We start from the raw sequence: 19,505 nt of genomic DNA on the forward strand, positions 1-19,505 counted from the left end.
CTTTCTTGTTCAAAATAGTCAATGCAGCATTTTTAGTTGCCCTTAGACATTTTATCAAACCTTAGATCATTGTGGGCTATATAGCCTTCCCAACACTATTCTTACAGGTCAGTGCCTCTCATATTGTTCTTAATTCTGTCTTTTGTGCTCCACTTTTTGACATCTGTATTGCTGCAACCAATGTTTTTAGATACACTATTTTTATCCTTAGAATAATTTCTGATTCTATTGCTGGAATTTTGTTTTTGAGTCCTGAGTTGATGAACTACATTTCCTGACCTTATTGATCTGTCTGTCCTTTTGTAGTTGCAGGTCATATGATGATACTTTTTTTTTCTTTAACTTTAAAAGGTCTTTTTGCAAAGACAGTGACATAAAACTAATCTAGGCCTGTCATGGACACTAAAAAGGCATGTTAGGTTTCTCATATGGTTCTCATCACTTCTGCTTCCACAAATATTTTTTTCTTGTGGTCAGAATTACATCCATAGATGTAGTTCTCTCATTATTTCCTTTGCATTCTGCAAGATGAAATTTTAACATGATGAAATTACATGTACTTTGTGATTTCTAAAATGCTTTTGACTTTTTATGTATAGCTGCTCTTCAGCATCTAATAAAATTATATTTTCTTTTGCCTAAAACTATATTAGGTTTAAATGCCTTATTTTAAAATTTTTCCATATTGCAAATGTATTTATACTAGCCTTCTCTTAACATCATTTATGTTTATGTTAATAATCACTTGAGTGTTCAAATAGTTTCTTAGAAATTATCTCAGAATTCTAAAAATTAAAGATGATTTTTCGTAATGCATTGTATACAAAAAACAAGTGTTTTTCAACAGAACCAACTCTCACTTTCCGCTTTGAAAGAGGTTTTTTCCTTTGTAGTTATTTTATTAATACATTTGGAAACATTGCCAAAAAGAACGAGTATGAATGTTAGTGTTACCAGTCCAGTTACACCGCTGCTGGCTGAATTTGCTTACACTGTTGCCCTTCTGCTTTATCAGGCCCGATCAAGGCTACAAGAGTGTACTTCACCTGGGAGTCTTGTCAGACGGCCACTGCCACACTCCAGTCTCTCTCTTAACCTGGGGAAAAATAGATGATGGCAGCTTGATATACTGATTCCTAATAGATTGTCATAAATTTAATGCTTTATGAATTTCGGATCAATAGGCACCTATGTAGGAATGGTGGGCAATGACAATACTTAGCAAAATGATTGTTTTTTTTCAAGAGTTGAACGCTGCTCTTGCTTCAGTGTGATAGACAGCTACTTGTCCTATTTGTGTTTAAATTCTTTCATCTGCAAAGTTAGTAATAATTAATATTTGATTTTATTTTTAACCACGTAGGAATATTGTGAAATCAATTAAGAAAATACACTAGAGGGGCCGGCCCCGTGGCGTAGCGGTTAAGTGCATGCGCTCCACCACTGGTGGCCCAGGTTTGGATTCTGGGCACACACTGATGCACCGCTTGTCTGGCCATGCTATGGCGGCGTCCCATATAAAGTGGAGGAAGATAGGCACAGATGTCAGCCCAGGGCCAGTCTTCCTCGGCAAAAAGAGGAGGATTGGCATGGATGTTGGCTCAGCGCTGATCTTCCTCACATAAAAAAAAGAAAGAAAGAAAATACACCAGAAATTGTGGAAACTTTTGAGAAGGAAAATGATTTGTAGATTAACATATTCAAGAAGTGTTTTTTAAAAATGTTTTTCCCCCAAAGAAGCATTTTAGAAAGGATGCTGTGAAAAGTTCTTCTTTACCAAAGCAATATTTATGTATAATATTTTAGTTTTTCATTGATGTTGTGATATTTTGAATTGATGGAAGTGCTTTCAATTTTCTACTCATAATAAAGCTCACTCTTTAGTTTTTCTTTCTCTCATATTTTTAATCACTCTACTGGCTTTTCTATAGCCAATAAACATACTAAAGTTCCCAATTCCACGGTAGCCTGCCATTTTCCCTTCGTTTATTTAGGAAGAGTATTTGACACTCACTGTATCTGCTTTCTTTCCTCCCATTTACTTCTTAATCTACTGTAGTATGGCTTCCACCTGAACCCCTCCATTAAACTATTCTTACCATGAACCTAGAATATCTTAGAGTGCTAGAAAGTAAGGAAGTACTCAAAATGTGATGGGGGTACACGGGACTCAGGAACCAATTTGAAGGAGCTCTACATGGCCAGTACCAGGACAATTTGAGCAACAAATAAATAATCATAGTATCAGATTATAATCCATAGAATGAAAGAAATATCCAAGGGTTTACACCAATATAAATAATTGAATGGATAAACGAACGAATAAATAAATAGGGAGAAGAGACAGCTCTTGTTTATAGTAGAATTCCAATTGAAAATACGTAAGGAATGATGGAAATAGAAAATTTCTATTAGGCAAATACCACAATAATAATTGTTACAGGCAAGAACCATCAATGCATGCTAAAATTACTGGGCAGATGTATGTATATGAGAAACAAGATATTTGCATAGTCTTGTAAGATATTTATTAATTATGAAAGGAAAAATTTGCAGGAGAGAATCATGTCAGGTACTACTTTAATCAAGTGATCAAAGTTAACGTCACCAGGATAAGACACACTGACATCATGTACCCTCTGATATGCTGCACTGAGGTGGGCACAATATCATATCACATCACGGCAATAACAATAACTAACATCTCTGAATATTTGTGTGCCAGACACCATTCTAAGCACTTTACAAGCATTGTCTATTAGGTCTCACAACAGCCTTAGAAGGTAGATAGAATTATTATCTCTATTTTACAGGTGAGGGAGCTGAGGCCCAATTAAATGATAAAACTGGGACTAGAACCCAGGGCTGGTTGACTCCAAAGCCCATTCCCTTAATCACAGCATTATGCTGAGAATAGCTTTTAGTGTGGTATGTAATTTATGGACTGATGAATTCAACATATTTAATGTTGTCAGTAAGTAGTGAACTTTGTGAGGCTTTGTGGTTTGATGTTTTAAAAAATATACTTGTGGGCCGGCCCCGTGGCTTAGCAGTTGGGTGCTCGCGCTCCACTGCTGGCGGCCCGGGTTCGGATCCCGGGCGTGCACAGACGCACCGCTTCTCCGGCCATGCTGAGGCCGCGTCCCACATACAGCAACTGGAACGATGTGCAGCTATGACATACAGCTATCTACTGGGGCTTTGGGTGAAAAATAAATAAATAAATAAAATTTTAAAAAAATAAAAAATATACCTGTGATTTGTTTGGAAGCAAAAGATGAGCTTTTGAACAATGCAGCATTGAAAAAGCAACACAAACTAATATAAAATAGGTTAAATATTACTTGTTTTCATATCATGTATGGCCTTTTTCTAAATAAAAAATTTTTTCATCAAGTATTCAAATATTTTTATTGAAACCACTTAGCAACCCTAAATCTAAAAATCTGATCCTGTTGCTTTTCTGTATGTAAGCATTTATTGATTCCCTAATTCCTTCAGCATAAAGTCCAGATATTTTAGAGTAACCTATAACACTTGTAATAATCTAACCCATTACCTTTCAGGTTTTACTGCTTACCAGTCTTCCACTTGCATCTAGTTTTCTTGTCATGCCAAACTACTTGTTATTCCCAGAACGTAACTTTTTAAATTTCTTTATTATTTAACATTTCAAGTGTATACAAAAGTAGAGTATCCATCACCCAGCTGCAGCAGCCATAATGTGTACACACTGTTTCATCTGTACAACCCTCTGACTCTCATACTCACATCCTCCATGGAGTATGTTGAAGCACATCTCATTCATATCACTTCATCTATAAGTATTTCAGTTTACATATCTAAAAGACAAAGATATTTATTTTTTAGTGAGGAAGATTAGCTCTGAGCTAACATCTGTGCCAACCTTCCTCTATGTATATTGTATGTGAGATGCCTCTGCGGCATGGCTGATGAGTGGAGTAGGTCCGTGCCTGGCATTCAAACCCGAGAACTCAGGCTGCCAAAACAGAGTGCACATAACTTGAACCACTCGGCCACAGGGCCAGCCCGTAAAAGACAGAGATTTTGTCTTAAAACAGAACTGCAGACTCAGTTTCACACCTAAAAATTAACTGTGAGTCCTTTATAATCAAATATCTGGTCAGAATTGACTTGTTCAGGTCAATATCAAAATGAGGGCCACACATTACTTTTGGTTGATATGTATTTTAAGTGTCTCTTATTTTTTTTCTTCTATTTTTTCCTTTTGGCATTCCATTTAGTCTTAAGTCTCTTAATCTATGGTTTCCCTTCTTTGTTTTATTTCTTATAATTTCTTTACTGAAGAAACTGAGTCATTTGTCTATAGAGTTTCCCACATTCTGGATTACATCCCTATCGTATCCTCTAACATGTTCCTCTCTCTCTGTATTTCCTGTAAGTCATATAATAAATTTTTATTTAAAAATAACACACAACTTTTATGAATATCTGATTTGCCTGAACTGCTATGTAGATGACTAAAATAAAGGTAATACTTTCAATGGTATTACTATATCAATGTAAAATTTAAGATTTATGATACTAAAAAAAGGGAATGTCATGGTTAGCTAAAAATGGAAACCTGGGTAATACCACAAGTCACGTGATAACAATAAGCCTTTTACTTCGTGAACATGGCAGTTTACAGATGTGAAGAAAGCACTGAAATAATTGCTTCGCTTCCATCAAAAACTCTGAAAACAAATCTAAGGGTAAAGCTCAGAAAAAGACTTTGGCAGATTATAATTTGCTCTTGGATCAGTTTTTTCCCCTTTTCTTTTTAAAAGCAAGTCGTGATGGGTAGCCTGTGGAAAAAATGTTGTATGCAATAAATAAAAACTAAAACAAGTCACCACACTAATGTTTGATACATATTACTAACATTAACTACAAATTTATTTATTGTCTTCAGAAGGTTAGTTTAATATGAATATTTGAGTAAATAATTATTATGACTCTTTTTAAAGTAAATAAATTAAAAACCAGCACACTGGCTTACTATAAATAATTTAAAAGAACTAAAATGCCTCACATATTATCTTGATAGTATCAAGTTACTCTGAGATACTTACTTTCCTGTTGAATACAGAGCCGTTAACTCTTCCTCTCAGCTTCCATGACCCTGCTCTTTCCTGACACTCATCTTAACCATTCTTGTGGTTGCCTTTTGTTCTTCTTCATTAGCTCCTCTTCATTTGCTAGCTCCTTAAACTTGGTGTTTTGGGTTTCACTATTGGTTCTTCTCTAGGCAGTAAAACTCATTCTTGCTCAAGGCTTGCTGTCTCTATTCTGTTTTATATTCTCTTGCGTTGAAACCTCCTGTCCCCAGGCCTGAAGTCTAAGCCACCTCTCTCCTGAGAAAGCTTAGAAGATTTTTAGCTATACTGGAGTTTTATCTCTGTTTATCTCTAAAATTCCGTGTTCTTTGTTTTGTTCTTACTAAAGAATTTTGTCTGTTTTATTATTTGAGACCTTTTGTTCCTTCATATTGTTTTAAAAATACATCAAGTAGGACTTTTCCCCTCCAGTAAAGAAACCTGTTCTCTATAGTAGATGTATAGTAGCCGTGTGATCATTCTCCCCTTCTCTTTTTAGAAATTTATAATTTCTACTCATGTTCACACACTCATGATTCAATAATTTTAATTATTTGTATGCAACTAAAATCTTTGAAATGAATGAATTCCCTAATGTGGGGAAATTATTCCACCAAGAGGAGAGAGACTTGAGTGTGTTTCCACTCAGATTTTAACATTTATAAGTTCTTGCCCAAGTCTCTTTGCTTCTTTCCCTCATGAAGAAAAAGAGGAGTAACAGGTGGTGTCAAAACTTTTTAATTTTGTAAGAAGCATGAAGAGCATTCGTAAAGGCTAGATGCTGTCCTTTTTCATTCTGTTCTATTTCATTTTTTTAGTGCTAGTCAGGACCCACTAAATTTATATCATGACTTGCTATTAGGTCATGACCTATAGTTTGAAAAACACATACCATAAACCCTTGAGTTCCCCCAATGTTGAAATATGATATCCAGGGCTTTCCATATATTCCTCCCAGTTGCTATCAAAATAATCAATATATCACATGATATCATCTTTATGTTTTGCTAGGATTTCTTTTTCTTATAAATATTTGGATATAATATTAATATATGTGCCTTTTATGTATTTTTTTTCTCATTTAGCATACAGGTTCTTGGGGAGCAAGGCCTTTGCCTTTATTTTTTAATTTTTAAATAACATTTTGAAACTATGACAAACTTAGAGGAAAATCACAAGTGAAATACAAAAAAAATTCTTTCAGTTTGTAAAGAATTGGAGAGTAAATTGCAGACCTGATGTTCCACTACCCCCAAAGACTTTCATATATATTTCCTACAGATAAGGAAGGATATTTTCCTACATAAACACAATATAACCATAGCAAGTGGGAAATTAATATAACAAGAGCTCTTGGGACTGAGAGGAGGAAAACAAAACAAAATACATTAAGTAGATTTGACAAAATTTGATGACTACTTGTATAGGGGAAAAGAGACAAACCATAACATTGAGAAAAGTCTATCAGCTACTCTTTTCTATGTTTGTATGTATGTTTGAATTGGGAAATGACCTATGTAAAAAATGTTTAGTTACTTAACACTTCAATGTTGATGTTCTGTGGGAGTATAGTTTTAAAATACTGTCTTCTAATAGCAGAAGAAATATTTGATCACAGATTCTCTATTGTTGTCTACTGTTAAGATTTATTGTTAAATAATTGAGATTTTGAGTCAAGTAATAGAATCTATTGAAAAGCTTTATAGAAGTGAGATATTTTGGAAACCATCCTAGGTTCTGTGGATAGTGTCCATGAGTTAAGGGTATCGAAGAAAACAGCAAGGGAATCCACATCTTCTCTTCCAGCCCTGACCTCTCTCTGAAGATCCAGTCCCAAATTTCCAATTACTAGAGCTGTTCATTTCAAACTCAGTATGAAAAGAATTAAACTTATAGCACACTCATACACCCCCTCTCAGCTAAGATTTCCTTTCTTTTACCTTCTCCTGTGCCATTACTTGGTGTAGAAGCTAAGCATTGACTCTCCCTGCTCTTCATCCATACCCCACCCATATGTCGTTGATTTCTACATCTTGGAAAGGGTACTAGAAAAATCTAAATTTCATCCTAGTTTTATTACTAGTATCTCAGCAATTTTGAGAAAGTCACTTTCTTTTGTGTTCAAATTAATCTCTGTAAATTATGGTATTTGAACCAAATATGATATAAATAGTGGTTAAGAGCGTGGTTTCCATAATGAGGCTCTCTGCCTTTTAATCCATGATCCATGCTTCAGTAGCTGTGTGATCTTGGGCAAGTCACTTCTCTGTGCCTCACTTCTCTATATCCTCAGCTATAAAATGAAGATAACAGTAGTTTATATCTCACAGGATTGTTTTGAAGATTAATTGAGTTTAATATTAATGTAATATTAGGAATAGTGCCTGGCACGTAGTATAGACTACATAAGTGTTAACTCTTTTTATTGTTATCCTTATGATTTTTTTAAATTTTTTACTCTCTCAGGTCCATTCTTTCATTTTGTAATACCGTTATAAGTGTCTATCTCCCATTTGCTACTCTTCTTCTCTCCGTTATCACTATTAACCTATTATCATTCAGGATTAAATTAGTTATTATGTGTCAAATGCTTAGACTAATGCCTGGCACTTAGTAAGTGTTAGACCTTATTATTGGTTGTTACGGTTTTTACATTGATGGCCTCTCAGGTCAGTCACATCCTTTCCTTGCCTTTAGTGGTCCTTGGCCTTTAATTTCCCCTCCTGCTGTCTAAGACAGATCGGTCTTTCTAGGACACCATTGATAGAACGTTGCTCTGTTTTGAGACTGTTGGTGCCTAAAAGGAAAAAAAAAAAAAAAACAGGTTCTTTGATAGAGATATCAGATGACTTGCCAAGACCAACTGAAAAAAAATGGTATTAATGAAAGAGGTAAAGTTGAATTTTGAAGCAGTGAAAATTTTGTTTTACTTTTTAGGGGCATTGCTTACTAAAATAGTCTGTGTTTTATAGAAAGAAAAGCTGTACTGATCAAATTCAGGTGGACTTGCAACTTATTTATTTTTAGTAAGAGACTAAAACTAAAATTTTATCTGAAAAGCTCAGCAATTCAGTTAAAATGAAATGTGAGGAGTAAAGTTCAGGAAGGTTTTGTGAATTTTTTATGTTAGGAAAATAAATGTGTTTATCCAGGTATAAATAAGGAAAAAATTGAAGTGTGGTTAGTAATTCTAGAATTTATAGACAGCTCTCATGTGTTCATTTCAGAATTTTAAGCTTTTTAGAATTTAAATGAAAATAGCTTTATTTCTCTATTTTAAAAGTAGCATTGTTAATTTTTGTTAGAAGAATCATAAGAGACCTTATCTAATTTCTTAAAGAGAAGTCATTTGTTATGTGTTCATTTGCATGACTTGCTCTTTAACCCTTTGGTCATCTTCAGCTATTTTTATATTTTAATATTTTAGAGTATCATGGAGAAAAGTACTTTTCTCCAGTAAAAATTACATTGGATTTTGTTTTTTTAATATTGATAACTACATAAAGCTATTTCACCACAGTTTAAGTTTTCAAATAATTTTTAAAGATCAAGTTTTTAGGTATATTTTTAAAAACTTGACTGCAGGAAATGGCAGAGCGAGAGTTAATGTGTTACATGGAGGGAAGAACAGTCCACTGGGGGTTAAATTGCAGAGTCTAATGGAATAATAACTGGTAGCACCATCTGCTGGCCTACTTCCGCAGAAGGAGTCAGTATTTTTAACGACATCTCTAATATTCATGCTGATGCATTTTGATGCTTTGTGCATTCATTTCTTTCTGTGCTTTGTTGGAATCTGGCTATCTGCTTACAGCTATTGAGGAAACTCAGCTTTTTAAGAGGGGTTTATAGCCTTTTTCGTATCTAAATAGGATGAACAGTGGATATAAACTTGCCAAGGCAGAAATGTGTTGATAAATCACAATGTGTATTTGTGGAGGGTTGTGCATCTCTTGGTTGCAGCTTGCTAAATAGGCCATTTAGGAATCTTCTTTCAATGCTTTTTTCTTGAGCACTGCCTGGGGTGGTGAAAAAGCAGAGGGCAAGCCTTTGTCTGACGCCAAAAATGTCTTCAGTGAAGAGGCCAAGAGGAAGGGTAAGTGAAAGCCTGAATGAGTGGGAGGAGGAGGGGTTCTTTGGGCTAAAAGGCTAATGGGATTGAATAACCTTCCTTATTACTGGCTGCTGCTGCGGGAGTCGTACTGCATCGCCATCTTGAGCTTGTTGCTGTTTTCTCGAGTCTTGGTTATTTGTTATAGCCTGTAGGCCTTAAGGTGGCATTTTAGTGAGCGATTCTAAACCCTCCTTCCTTTCCCAGTGCTGCAGCACTGCTATGAAACCTTTGATGAGGCAGGTATAGAAAAGATATCCAGTGAAGCACACTGGAATCAGCATGAAAATGTGTTTGGAAATTCCTGGTGGTTTTTTCCTTTGCTATAGTCAGAGGCATGTTTACGGGTAAGAACATAACAAAACTGTGATCTAAGTATATTTGGATGAATGCGTGTTTGAAGAGGATATTCTTTTTAAAATGCTGTTGATCTGCTTCCTGTGATATTGCTAAAATATTAATAATTTTAACGTAAAACTATAAAACTTATTTTTTTCAGAATTGCTTGAGCAAAATAATTATGATACATAGAAAAAAATCCACGTTTAACTCTTTCATGGAAAAACTAAAACTTTCTCTAATTTTAAGTATGGGAATGTCTGTTTACTAACTAGCTATGTTGCTGCATAGATTGCACATTAAAATAATTTAAATGATTTCAGGTTCTAGTTCTAGTTTCATTTAAAGCAGAGAGGCTTTATTTTTCTAAAAATCGTAAACATATAAGGAGTAGTCATTCTAAATTAAAATTGCTATATTAATAATTTTCAGACTTCTGGAGTGAAGAGGAAATAAAAGACTTTTATTCCAAATGCACAGAATATTTACATGATAAAATTTGAATCAGCTATATTTACAGGACAAAATTTGAATCAACTAATCAAGAATGCTATGAAAATATCAATGAATCTATATTTTCCTTCTTTAAGCCTCATTTTTAAAAGCAGTAGTTGAGCTTTTTATTTTATACCTACACTACTTTCTTGCTCTGCAAAATGTTTTAATTTTAAATTTGTATGTAGCACTCACATTTGCTCATGTATTTTACTTCTTGAATCTTAGTTTTAAATTTTCAGATACTTATGTTAATTTACAGTTAGTACAATTTAATACAATTGTTTAATTGTACTTTGGTATATTGTATTAAAAAATCTTTTGGTTTCTCTAGCCTCCATCTTCCAAGAAGAGTGATGGTTCTGGGACATATACTAAGTTGCAGAATACCCAGGTGAGGATCATGTCTGAGAAGAAGCAGAGAAAAAAGGTGGAATCAGAAAGCAAGCAAGAAAAGGCTAATCGTATAATATCAGAGGCCATAGCAAAAGCAAAGGAGCGAGGGGAGCGCAATATTCCACGAGTGATGAGCCCTGAAAACTTCCCTAGTGCTTCAGTTGAAGGAAAAGAGGAAAAGAAGGGTAGAAGGATGAAATCCAAGCCAAAGGACAAAGAGAGCAAAAAAACAAAAACTTGTTCTAAGTTAAAAGAGAAGACAAAAATTGGGTAAGTTGGTTAAAAATTAGATTTAATTCCTTTGAACTTTTTGTTAAAGTGCCATCTGTCTAATCTTTTCCTCTTGATTTGCATGTGATGTGTTTTCTCCCACTTTGGAGTTTTAAGTTGTTAGGCACTGTATGTACCTTATTTCCTGTTTGAATGAATTAGATAATATTACAGGATTTACTAAATCTTACTATTCTGTGAACATAGCTTTTTGTACGTTTGTATTAGTAAAAGGAATTTAAAATAGGACAATATTTCATAAATAAAACAGAAAAAGGAAAAAACACAAACAAAACAAAACTCATATCGATGTGCCAGTTCCAAATTCACTTTCTTTACACAACATGTATTGAAACTGTTTATAAGATTTCTTTATCTCTTAGTTGTGCTTCGTTGGGCACTTTATAGTTTGGGAACATGAAATACAGTATTTTCTGATAAACCACAACTTTGGACTAAATGGAACGGCAAGAAAACTAAGACCATTTACATCAATAGTAAGCAGCTCTCGGCTCTTACTGATTTTCTCCCTGACAGCCTTTCTGATTTGCTTTATGTAATAAAGAGGCCAGGTGAGGATTAATGTTCCAAGAGAATTATAAGGACAAAGAATTACTCTAGGAGGGTACATTAATCCTAGGTATTTTGACTACTTATCTAGTACATTTTCAAAAAATAAAATATAATAGGTGTTATTTGTTTTATATGTGTGTTTGTTCTGCATGCAAGGCTAAAAGTAACCCAAGGCCAACATAGTTTAGAATTGTTTTTGCAGGAATATTGGTCATTTTTGAATGCTTTATACAAAATTTTATGTAAAGTGTTTTCTTTTTTTCACACAAAAAGTACACACAATAAAAAAAGAATTCCCTTATTATGAAAGTCTTCATTTGCTTAAGAAATTCTTGATCCATTATGTAGGTATTTGGAACTAACACAATTTTGTAAACCAAATTAATTCTCAGTATTTTAAATACAACCACCAAACTGAATTAGATCATTAGGTCCTGATGCCTTTCAAACCAAACCATTAAATAATATGGGCTCTCTTGCTGTAATAGAGCAATAATTAATATTATTGATTTTGCATTTTATTTGCAGACAGCTAAAATGAAATTTGAAAGTTAAATTTCTACTCCTTTTATATTTAAAAGTTTTGGTATGAAAGTATCTTATTTTTCCAATATTATGTCTCGTTTTAATTTAGGAAACCCCATATTTAATTCTTTAATGTATTAAAAGTTAACATAATTAACATTTTCCAGTTTTAACTTATATAGAGAGATAGGCAAAGTAGTGTACTATTTGGAAGGGTATTAAAAAATAATGCAGAAAACTAGAGGAAATTGATGGAGAAACTTCAAAAATTACAGCAAGCTTAAATTTTGAGGGGAATAGCTAGAGGCAAAAGATACCAGAAGTAAATCTGGTTCAAGAAAAAGCAATGTATATAAGAGGAAAAATAGAAATAAATTATAATAGAGAAACATGAGTTTTTGAAAAATGTGAATTAATATGTTAGGGAATTGTAATATACTGCAGTAGAGTATCTGACTCATTAGTTTAATATTGCACAGCATTGGTCAATTTAGTACTTGTTTTTAGAGATAGCATTCTTGAGAAAATCGGTGAGATATATACATGGTGAAATACTGAGTAGTTGCTAAAAAAACAAACTTGTTGAGAGTATAGAACTTGTTGATAGAGGAATTTATAAGTTGCAAGCAGGTAAGTAAAATTGAAGCTTGCCTATATATTGTTACTAAGCTGTTGGAGTAAAACAATAATTTTTTGATTCTCTTGGTCATTTTTATGGGATAAAGACAAAGATTATTAACATGTTGGAGGAAAAAAGCATAGTTGGAAGTGAAATTCATATGGAATCTAGAGTTCCTGTATTAGTCAATTGAAATATTGCATTACTATGCTTTCCAATAAGCCACTACATTTTTTTTATTGTGAAATTTTTGTTGTACATTATTGTTTATCAGTCACCATATAAGTGCATCCCTCCACCCCTTATGCCCACCCCACACCCCCTTAGCCCCTGGTAGCTACCAAACAGTTCTATCTGTCCGTGTGTTGGTTTATCTTCCACATATGAGTGAAATCATGCACTGAATAAGCCACTACATTTTATAATTTTGAATTAGCCCTGTTTTTAATTTTTGTTTGAAGAGTCATCATTTAAATAGTTAGGTTTAGTTGCATCATTTTAATTAACTTGATTTTATGATATATTAAACATTTTCTTGTAAAATTTCATTTTTCCATTAGTTTTGGAAGAATTGGTCTGTTGCTAATATCAAATGATTGGTATTCGATAAAATTGAAGGAAATATATGCTGGAACTTCACCACCAACAATGTGAAATATAAATTTTAAAAGTAACTAAATTTGTAAACAATAAATTATGATGGATATACTAGTCACAGTTGGTTTTTATTTAACCCGTGTATGTGATTTGATATAATCTGGGAAGACTAATCTGAGGAAAACCAATACTGCCTCTGCTGGCTATTGAGCCTAAAACCTTTTCATTATTTCTGTCACTTGTATAGATTAATTTTTTTTAAATACAAGGAATAGTGTCCTTTTCAGAGCACTTTCATGTAGTCTCATTTAATCTTTAAAATAGTTCTGTGAGTTAGATTGGGCCGTGCGGTGTGATAAGGGGCTTAAGTTCTTTGGCTTTGGAGCAAGTTGTGTTTGTTGAAATCCCAGTTTTATCACTGACAAGCAGTGTGACCCTGGACAAGTACTTAAACCTCTCCAAGCTTTAGTTTCCTCTTATGTAAAATGGGGCTAATGATAGTCCTTGCCTTGTAGTGTTATTTTGAGGATGAAATAATTTAATAACATCTAAAGCGTATAGAACTATACCTGGAATTACTTAATGTTAGCCATTATCATTTCCTGAAAACGTAAATACCGTATAGCTGTTTAAGGAAAAAGCCAAGGCCAGGAGCCACGCCCCTTCCTTCAAGCCTAAACTGACTCATCTGCTGAGGTTCTCGTCCATTAAGGCTCTGTTTCTAAATAAGATCAGTTAAAAAATCAAACAAACAAAAACAGTTGCTACTTGTTAAGAGGGATAATAGGTTAATTTATTAATGGCTTTTTTCGTATGAACATGCCTCTGCTTATCAGGTTAACTAGAGTAGCTTTTAGGACAGGTAAATTTTGTTTGAAATATGCCTGGAGTTGGAAAGGGTTGCCCATGGTTATGTGGAAGGGTGTGAGTTGAAATGGAAGTGGCAGGTGTAAAATAAAGAGTGAGGTAGAACAAGAAACAAGATTTTTCTACTTTAACATTTTTCACAATCTTGGCAGTCAGGTTCTAACAAGCTGTCTTTCAAGTAGAATAGCAGGTATTTCTTCAGTAGGAGTAGGTACATAACAGATGATCCATGAATGGAATGGAATGAATTTTATGGAATGAGTGGAAGATTAAATGATAAATGATACAAAATGATTGAATTTGATTTGTTAAATCAAAAACAGAAATGACAAGCTGATTGTTCATAAAACCACAGGGATATAACTGATGGTTTAGTAATAGTAGAGAGTCAAATTCTAAAATAAATTCATTTTAAGACTGCCAGTAGAATTTTCTTATGGCTCTGTTTGGTTTTAGATTATGTAATAGAATATCACATGATTTGGTTGAAGGATTTTTAAATTTATAGTTTATAACTGGCATTTAAATTATATTTCCATGTTGTCCATTAGCATTTACTTCTTTGTGTTATAGATTATCAAACTGACATAAGTAGAATGCTTTTGGTATTTAAAAATGTTCTTGTGGCCCTGTAAATTTAATCAGTAATAGTCCTTTCTTTTTTGTATTCGTATTTATTCTTTCTGTTTGTTACAGAAATGCTAGTTATCGGGTGCTACAAGTAGCTTTTCTCTTTAGTTAAAGCAGAAAACATCTAAATTAGAAAATATCAAACTTGAGTAGAAATTAAGGATGTCATGTTATAGAGAAAAACAATGAAACATTAAATTAGATCTTGAAATTATATTGTCCCCTTTTTTGCTATATTCTTTTTGAACCCACAAGAAGGAAGAGAGAAAATAACACTTGTTAATTACCTACCTTCCTACATAGAAATGTATATGTATGTGTATTTTTTAAAGAAAATTAACATGTAAACATGTCCAAATGTCACAGACATTTACCTCTGAGTAAAACGTAAGGGAAAAATAATATGAATGAACAAAATCTGAGTGAAAAATAAGATGAATCATCAGAAATTGGGAATCACTTTATAATCCATGTTAATAAAGTGACAAATGAGACCCTGATTGCAAGTATTCAGAATAATAGGAATTTAATATCTGTTTGGAGGAAATATAAATGTATTAATTAATTAATTATTTCTTGGCATACAATCAAAAAGCAGTTTGAAAAAATGTATAGTATCAACTTATTGTATATTTTTAATTATTCATCATATGCCATTAGTAATCGTTATATTTCTATAATTTTTAGATGCCAAGCAGATAAAATGTTTTATTGATTTCATTCCTTGCATCTGAACTTAAACTCAGTGAAAATCTGAAACATATTCATCTGCAAAAAGAATTGATATATATTATTTATTATTATGAATTTAATTAAGGTTTTTTTTTTTTTTTTCTCCCCTGAGTGCTGGAGGGCTTTCCCCACATGACTCAAGTTCTGAGACCTACCTCGTTTTTCCCTGTATCTGCAGGTGGCACTGGAAGGCCTTCGGCCTACCATCCCACCAGGCATTTCCCCCCATGTGTGTAAACTCATGCAGATCTGCATGAATACTTGTTTTTAACAAGTATTAATACATAAAATGTATTAGTAAGGTTTATCATTAGCAAACAATGTGCTGTATTTCATTGAATCTAAGATATCATTGATGATAAGACACACCATTGTTTTATGTGTCGGTAAGAAAGAGAAAAAAATATTGCCGGTTAAAACTATGGTGTATCCTTTGATTGTTAGATGAATCTTGATTTCATACATGTGAATATGTACGAAAAATGTGTATCTTAGAACCACTGAAGTAAAGTATTTGATTTTAATGTTCCTACTTTGTCAGTATCTTTTAACATAAATACCCTTTACTTTTTTTAAAAAGAAATTTTTTTTAAGAAGAATTAAACTGCTGATAAATCTATTGACTATGATTAATACTTAGCTAATACTTCTATCCTTAGTAACTATGAAAGAGCTCAGTGAATTCAACTTTTTGAAAAAAATGATGTGTATCCTTAAACAGGAAGTAATTTATAGTCCAAGTTACCAAGAGCTTACAATACAATGTTACTTTCACAAATTTAAGGATTAACCAATATAAAGAAACCTTTTAAAACTTGATTATTTTTCCCAGATGAGTTTAAGCTAGAGTCTTGAGTTGAACCTTAAACTGGAGTAATTTCACCAAATTGAATGTTTCTTTCCTTTTTTTTTTTTGGTGAGGAAGATCGGCCCTGAGCTAACATCTGCCAATCCTCCTCTTTTTGCTGAGGAAGACTGGCCCTGGGCTAACATCCATGCCCATCTTCCTCCACTTTATATGGGACACCGCCACAGCATGGCTTGCCAAGCGGTGCCTTGGTGCGCTCCCGGGATCCAAACCAGCGAACCCCGGGCCGCCATAGCAGAGCGCGCACACTTAACCGCTTGCGCCACCTGGCCGGCCCCTTGAATGTGTTTCTTTAAAAAAAAAAAAGTTTATATTTGATGAATTTAAAAATAGCCCCAGTATCTTTCATTCGGCTTGCAAAGAAAAAATTATGATGTGAGATAGTATTTTTGCTTGTTTCCTTCACTTATGATGAATTGAATGCATTAATTACAACAAATGGACTAATTGGATAAGATTCATTGTTTGTCCAATTATTGCAATGAGAGAATCAACATGGGGCAATTACAGATTGACACTATGTAGAACACAGCTTGTTACACAGCCTCTCCTAATAACATGTGGGCATGATTTAGATGAGTGCATAAATTACATCTGAAAATCAAATATAGACATCAAGTATAAACACTGAGGTTTTCTAGTGCCTGTACTTATCAAATGAATTAACATTTCAAATTTATACTTAGGTTGAAATTGCCCTTTGCTGTCTGAAACAAGCTATGTTTTGATATTTAGTCCTTATACTTGCCTGAATATCTGCTGCTGCAGTTTGCTAATATTGATAACAGATCCGTTTAATGTTTTAAAAAAACAAAGCTTGCATAAAGTCTTTATTATTAATATATTCTGTATTACTTTGTCACTTGGGTGATATTTCTAAGAATAGCAAACTATCAGTTTATTTGAAGAATGTCTCTATAATGAAATTTGTTTTATTTTTATGAAATTTTATTTTAGAATTAATATAGTGAGCTCTTTGTGATCCATGATGGAAGAATGGAATGCTCTTTGGTAATTGGGTATTTTACTTAACTGATTTTATTTTACTTTTTTTACTTTTAGATCATCTGATTTTCTTCAGATAACATTTATGGCTGTAATTTGTCATTACACAGACAATAGAAATTCCTGGTTGTTTCAAAGTCAGATAAACTTTAACCTTAATAATCTACTAAAAGATAATTAGTTTCATATTTTTCTTTATTCACTAAACTATATTTATTGATATTAAATATATATTGACTGGTTGAAGTATAGTAATTTTATTTTAAAATCAGTAAGATATGTTGGAAATAATAGACTAGGAATAAAGAGACATTTATTGTCTTTTACTAGATTTGTGACCTAGGCAGTTTATTTCATTTTTTTGGAGCTGAAGTTTTCCCTGTTAGTATAGTGGCACCAGTACCTGCCTTGCCTATCTCAGAGTTTTTCTCAGGATCAACTGAGATATTGTAGGCAAAGCACTTTGATGTTTTAAGTGTTCTATAAATATAAAATAGTTGTATTATCCTGAATATTTGTTCCTAGAGTTTTCTACACTAATTATTCTCAGCCAGTCCTTCCAAAACCTGGTGGAGCATAAGAAGCTCTTAGGGAATTTTTTAGAAGTCCAGTTGGAGTCCCACTTACCACATCAGAATCTTGGGATTAGGACCTACAAATCTGTATTTTTTTTTTACTTTTTATTTTGAAATAATCTCAGACTTGCAAAAATAGGTCAGCCTTCCCTTAGGCTCCTCACCCAGCTTGCTCAAATGTTAACGTCTTATGTAACGGGAGCATAATTATCGAAACCAGGAAACAAACGCTCACACAATCCTATTAACTTATTTAGAGACCTCGTGGAAATTTTGTCTGTTGTTCCATTTTTTTTTTGGCCAGGATCCAATTCAGGATCCTACGTTTCATTTTGTTGTCATGTCTCCTTATACTCTTCTAATTTGAGATAATTCCTTAGTCTTTGTCTTTTATGATGTTTTCAGTTTTGAAGCATACTGGCCAATTATATCTCTCAATTTGGGTTTATCTCATGTTTTCTCATTAGGAATCTCTATTTTAAAAGACACTCTTCCAATGAAGCCTGACACACACATTTAGGAATTACTGATCAATACCAACCTAATTTTTGTTCCCCTTTGTAGTATCACCTATATACCATTTTACAACTTAGAGTAAACCGATATGACTTCATTGTTTCCAAGAATCAGTGTTTTGTGTAAGTAACCCTAGTTTTTAAATCTTAAAATATATCTGTATTTTACTCAGAACTATGTCGGTCAATAATGACTTCAAATTTTAGAATCAGCTTTTTTCCTACCATGGAAATGTACCTTTTTTGAACAGAAAGGACATGTGTAAATATTTTGGACTTTGAAAGGTTTAGTAGGAAACTACTATATCTGAAATATTTCTTACAAAGTTAGGATTTGAAAAAGATTTTTGCATGGGCTGAGAATAGTTAATAAGTTTATGAAATAAGATGCTATTCCAGGCCTATAGAACAATATTGAAAGAATACAGAATATATGGAAAATAAAATAAAAAGGTCTTTTTTTAAGTACCTTTTTCAAATAATTAATATAATGAAGGTTTATCTAAGGTATTATGGGAAACATTGTTATCTAACCTACACCCCTCCATCAAAAAGGGTGGGTGTTTAAGATTGATTTGGCAGCACTTATTACTATTTCTTTTCTAGAGATTTAGGCAATATTTATCTATAAAAATAATGTTTAAACAGCTTAGTCCATTGTCCTTAGACAGTTTTCATTTAATTACCTTATACCACTAGAAAGGAACAGTATAACCTCTTCATAGTTATTCATAAATAGAAAAAGGTTTAAATATCTCTGCTTCTGATTTCGTTGAAGTTTTTATTCAGTGAAATGTGAGCCTTTAAGCAGCCACATAGATACTGTATCAGATTATGTATTTCACATAATTCATTTAGCTTACCCAACACTGAGAAAATGCCTTTGTAAGCAATATATTGAGGAGTATTAATAGGCCTTGATTTGTGTTTCAAATATAGAAAATTGTTATATAAGTAACTAAACTTTCCTTTTACTAGTTTTGCTGTCGTCTGCAAACTAGTCTAAAACATGCATTCAGGTTTGGAGATGAATAGCAAATGGAGGAGTGCATCGAATGTGTATGTCTACTACCCAGTTTTACTTAGGCTTATCCCTGACCTTGCCACTGAACATCACCTACACGAGAGCCTCGGGGTGTGTTAAGTAATCACAAGCAGCATAAAGGTTACCCTTAGAAGGAGGTTGTTGATGGAAGAGAAGGCATGAGAGGAGACTTCTGGGAGGTTAATAATGTCTTGTTTCTTGATCTGGAAGCTGGTTACACGTT

General features: G+C 33.2%; 1 protein-coding gene across 11 annotated transcripts in view; it reads left to right on the top strand.

Annotated features, from left to right (window-relative positions):
* Positions 1–19,505, top strand: part of CHD9 (chromodomain helicase DNA binding protein 9) — a 226,208-nt gene that overhangs the window by 114,092 nt on the left and 92,611 nt on the right. For 8 of the 11 annotated variants that reach the window (XM_058527805.1, XM_058527807.1, XM_058527806.1 and 5 more), the window contains one exon: positions 10,400–10,731. In XM_058527805.1, coding sequence (XP_058383788.1) covers positions 10,400–10,731 — 332 coding nt within the window. Of the gene's footprint in view, positions 1–9,133; positions 9,217–9,361; positions 9,579–10,399; positions 10,732–19,505 lie in introns of those variants that run through there. The other 3 variants (XM_058527810.1, XM_058527811.1, XM_058527812.1) reach the window with 2 other exon arrangements.

This window comes from Diceros bicornis, chromosome 32, assembly GCF_020826845.1.
Source record: "Diceros bicornis minor isolate mBicDic1 chromosome 32, mDicBic1.mat.cur, whole genome shotgun sequence".
Taxonomy (NCBI): Eukaryota; Metazoa; Chordata; class Mammalia; order Perissodactyla; family Rhinocerotidae; genus Diceros; species Diceros bicornis.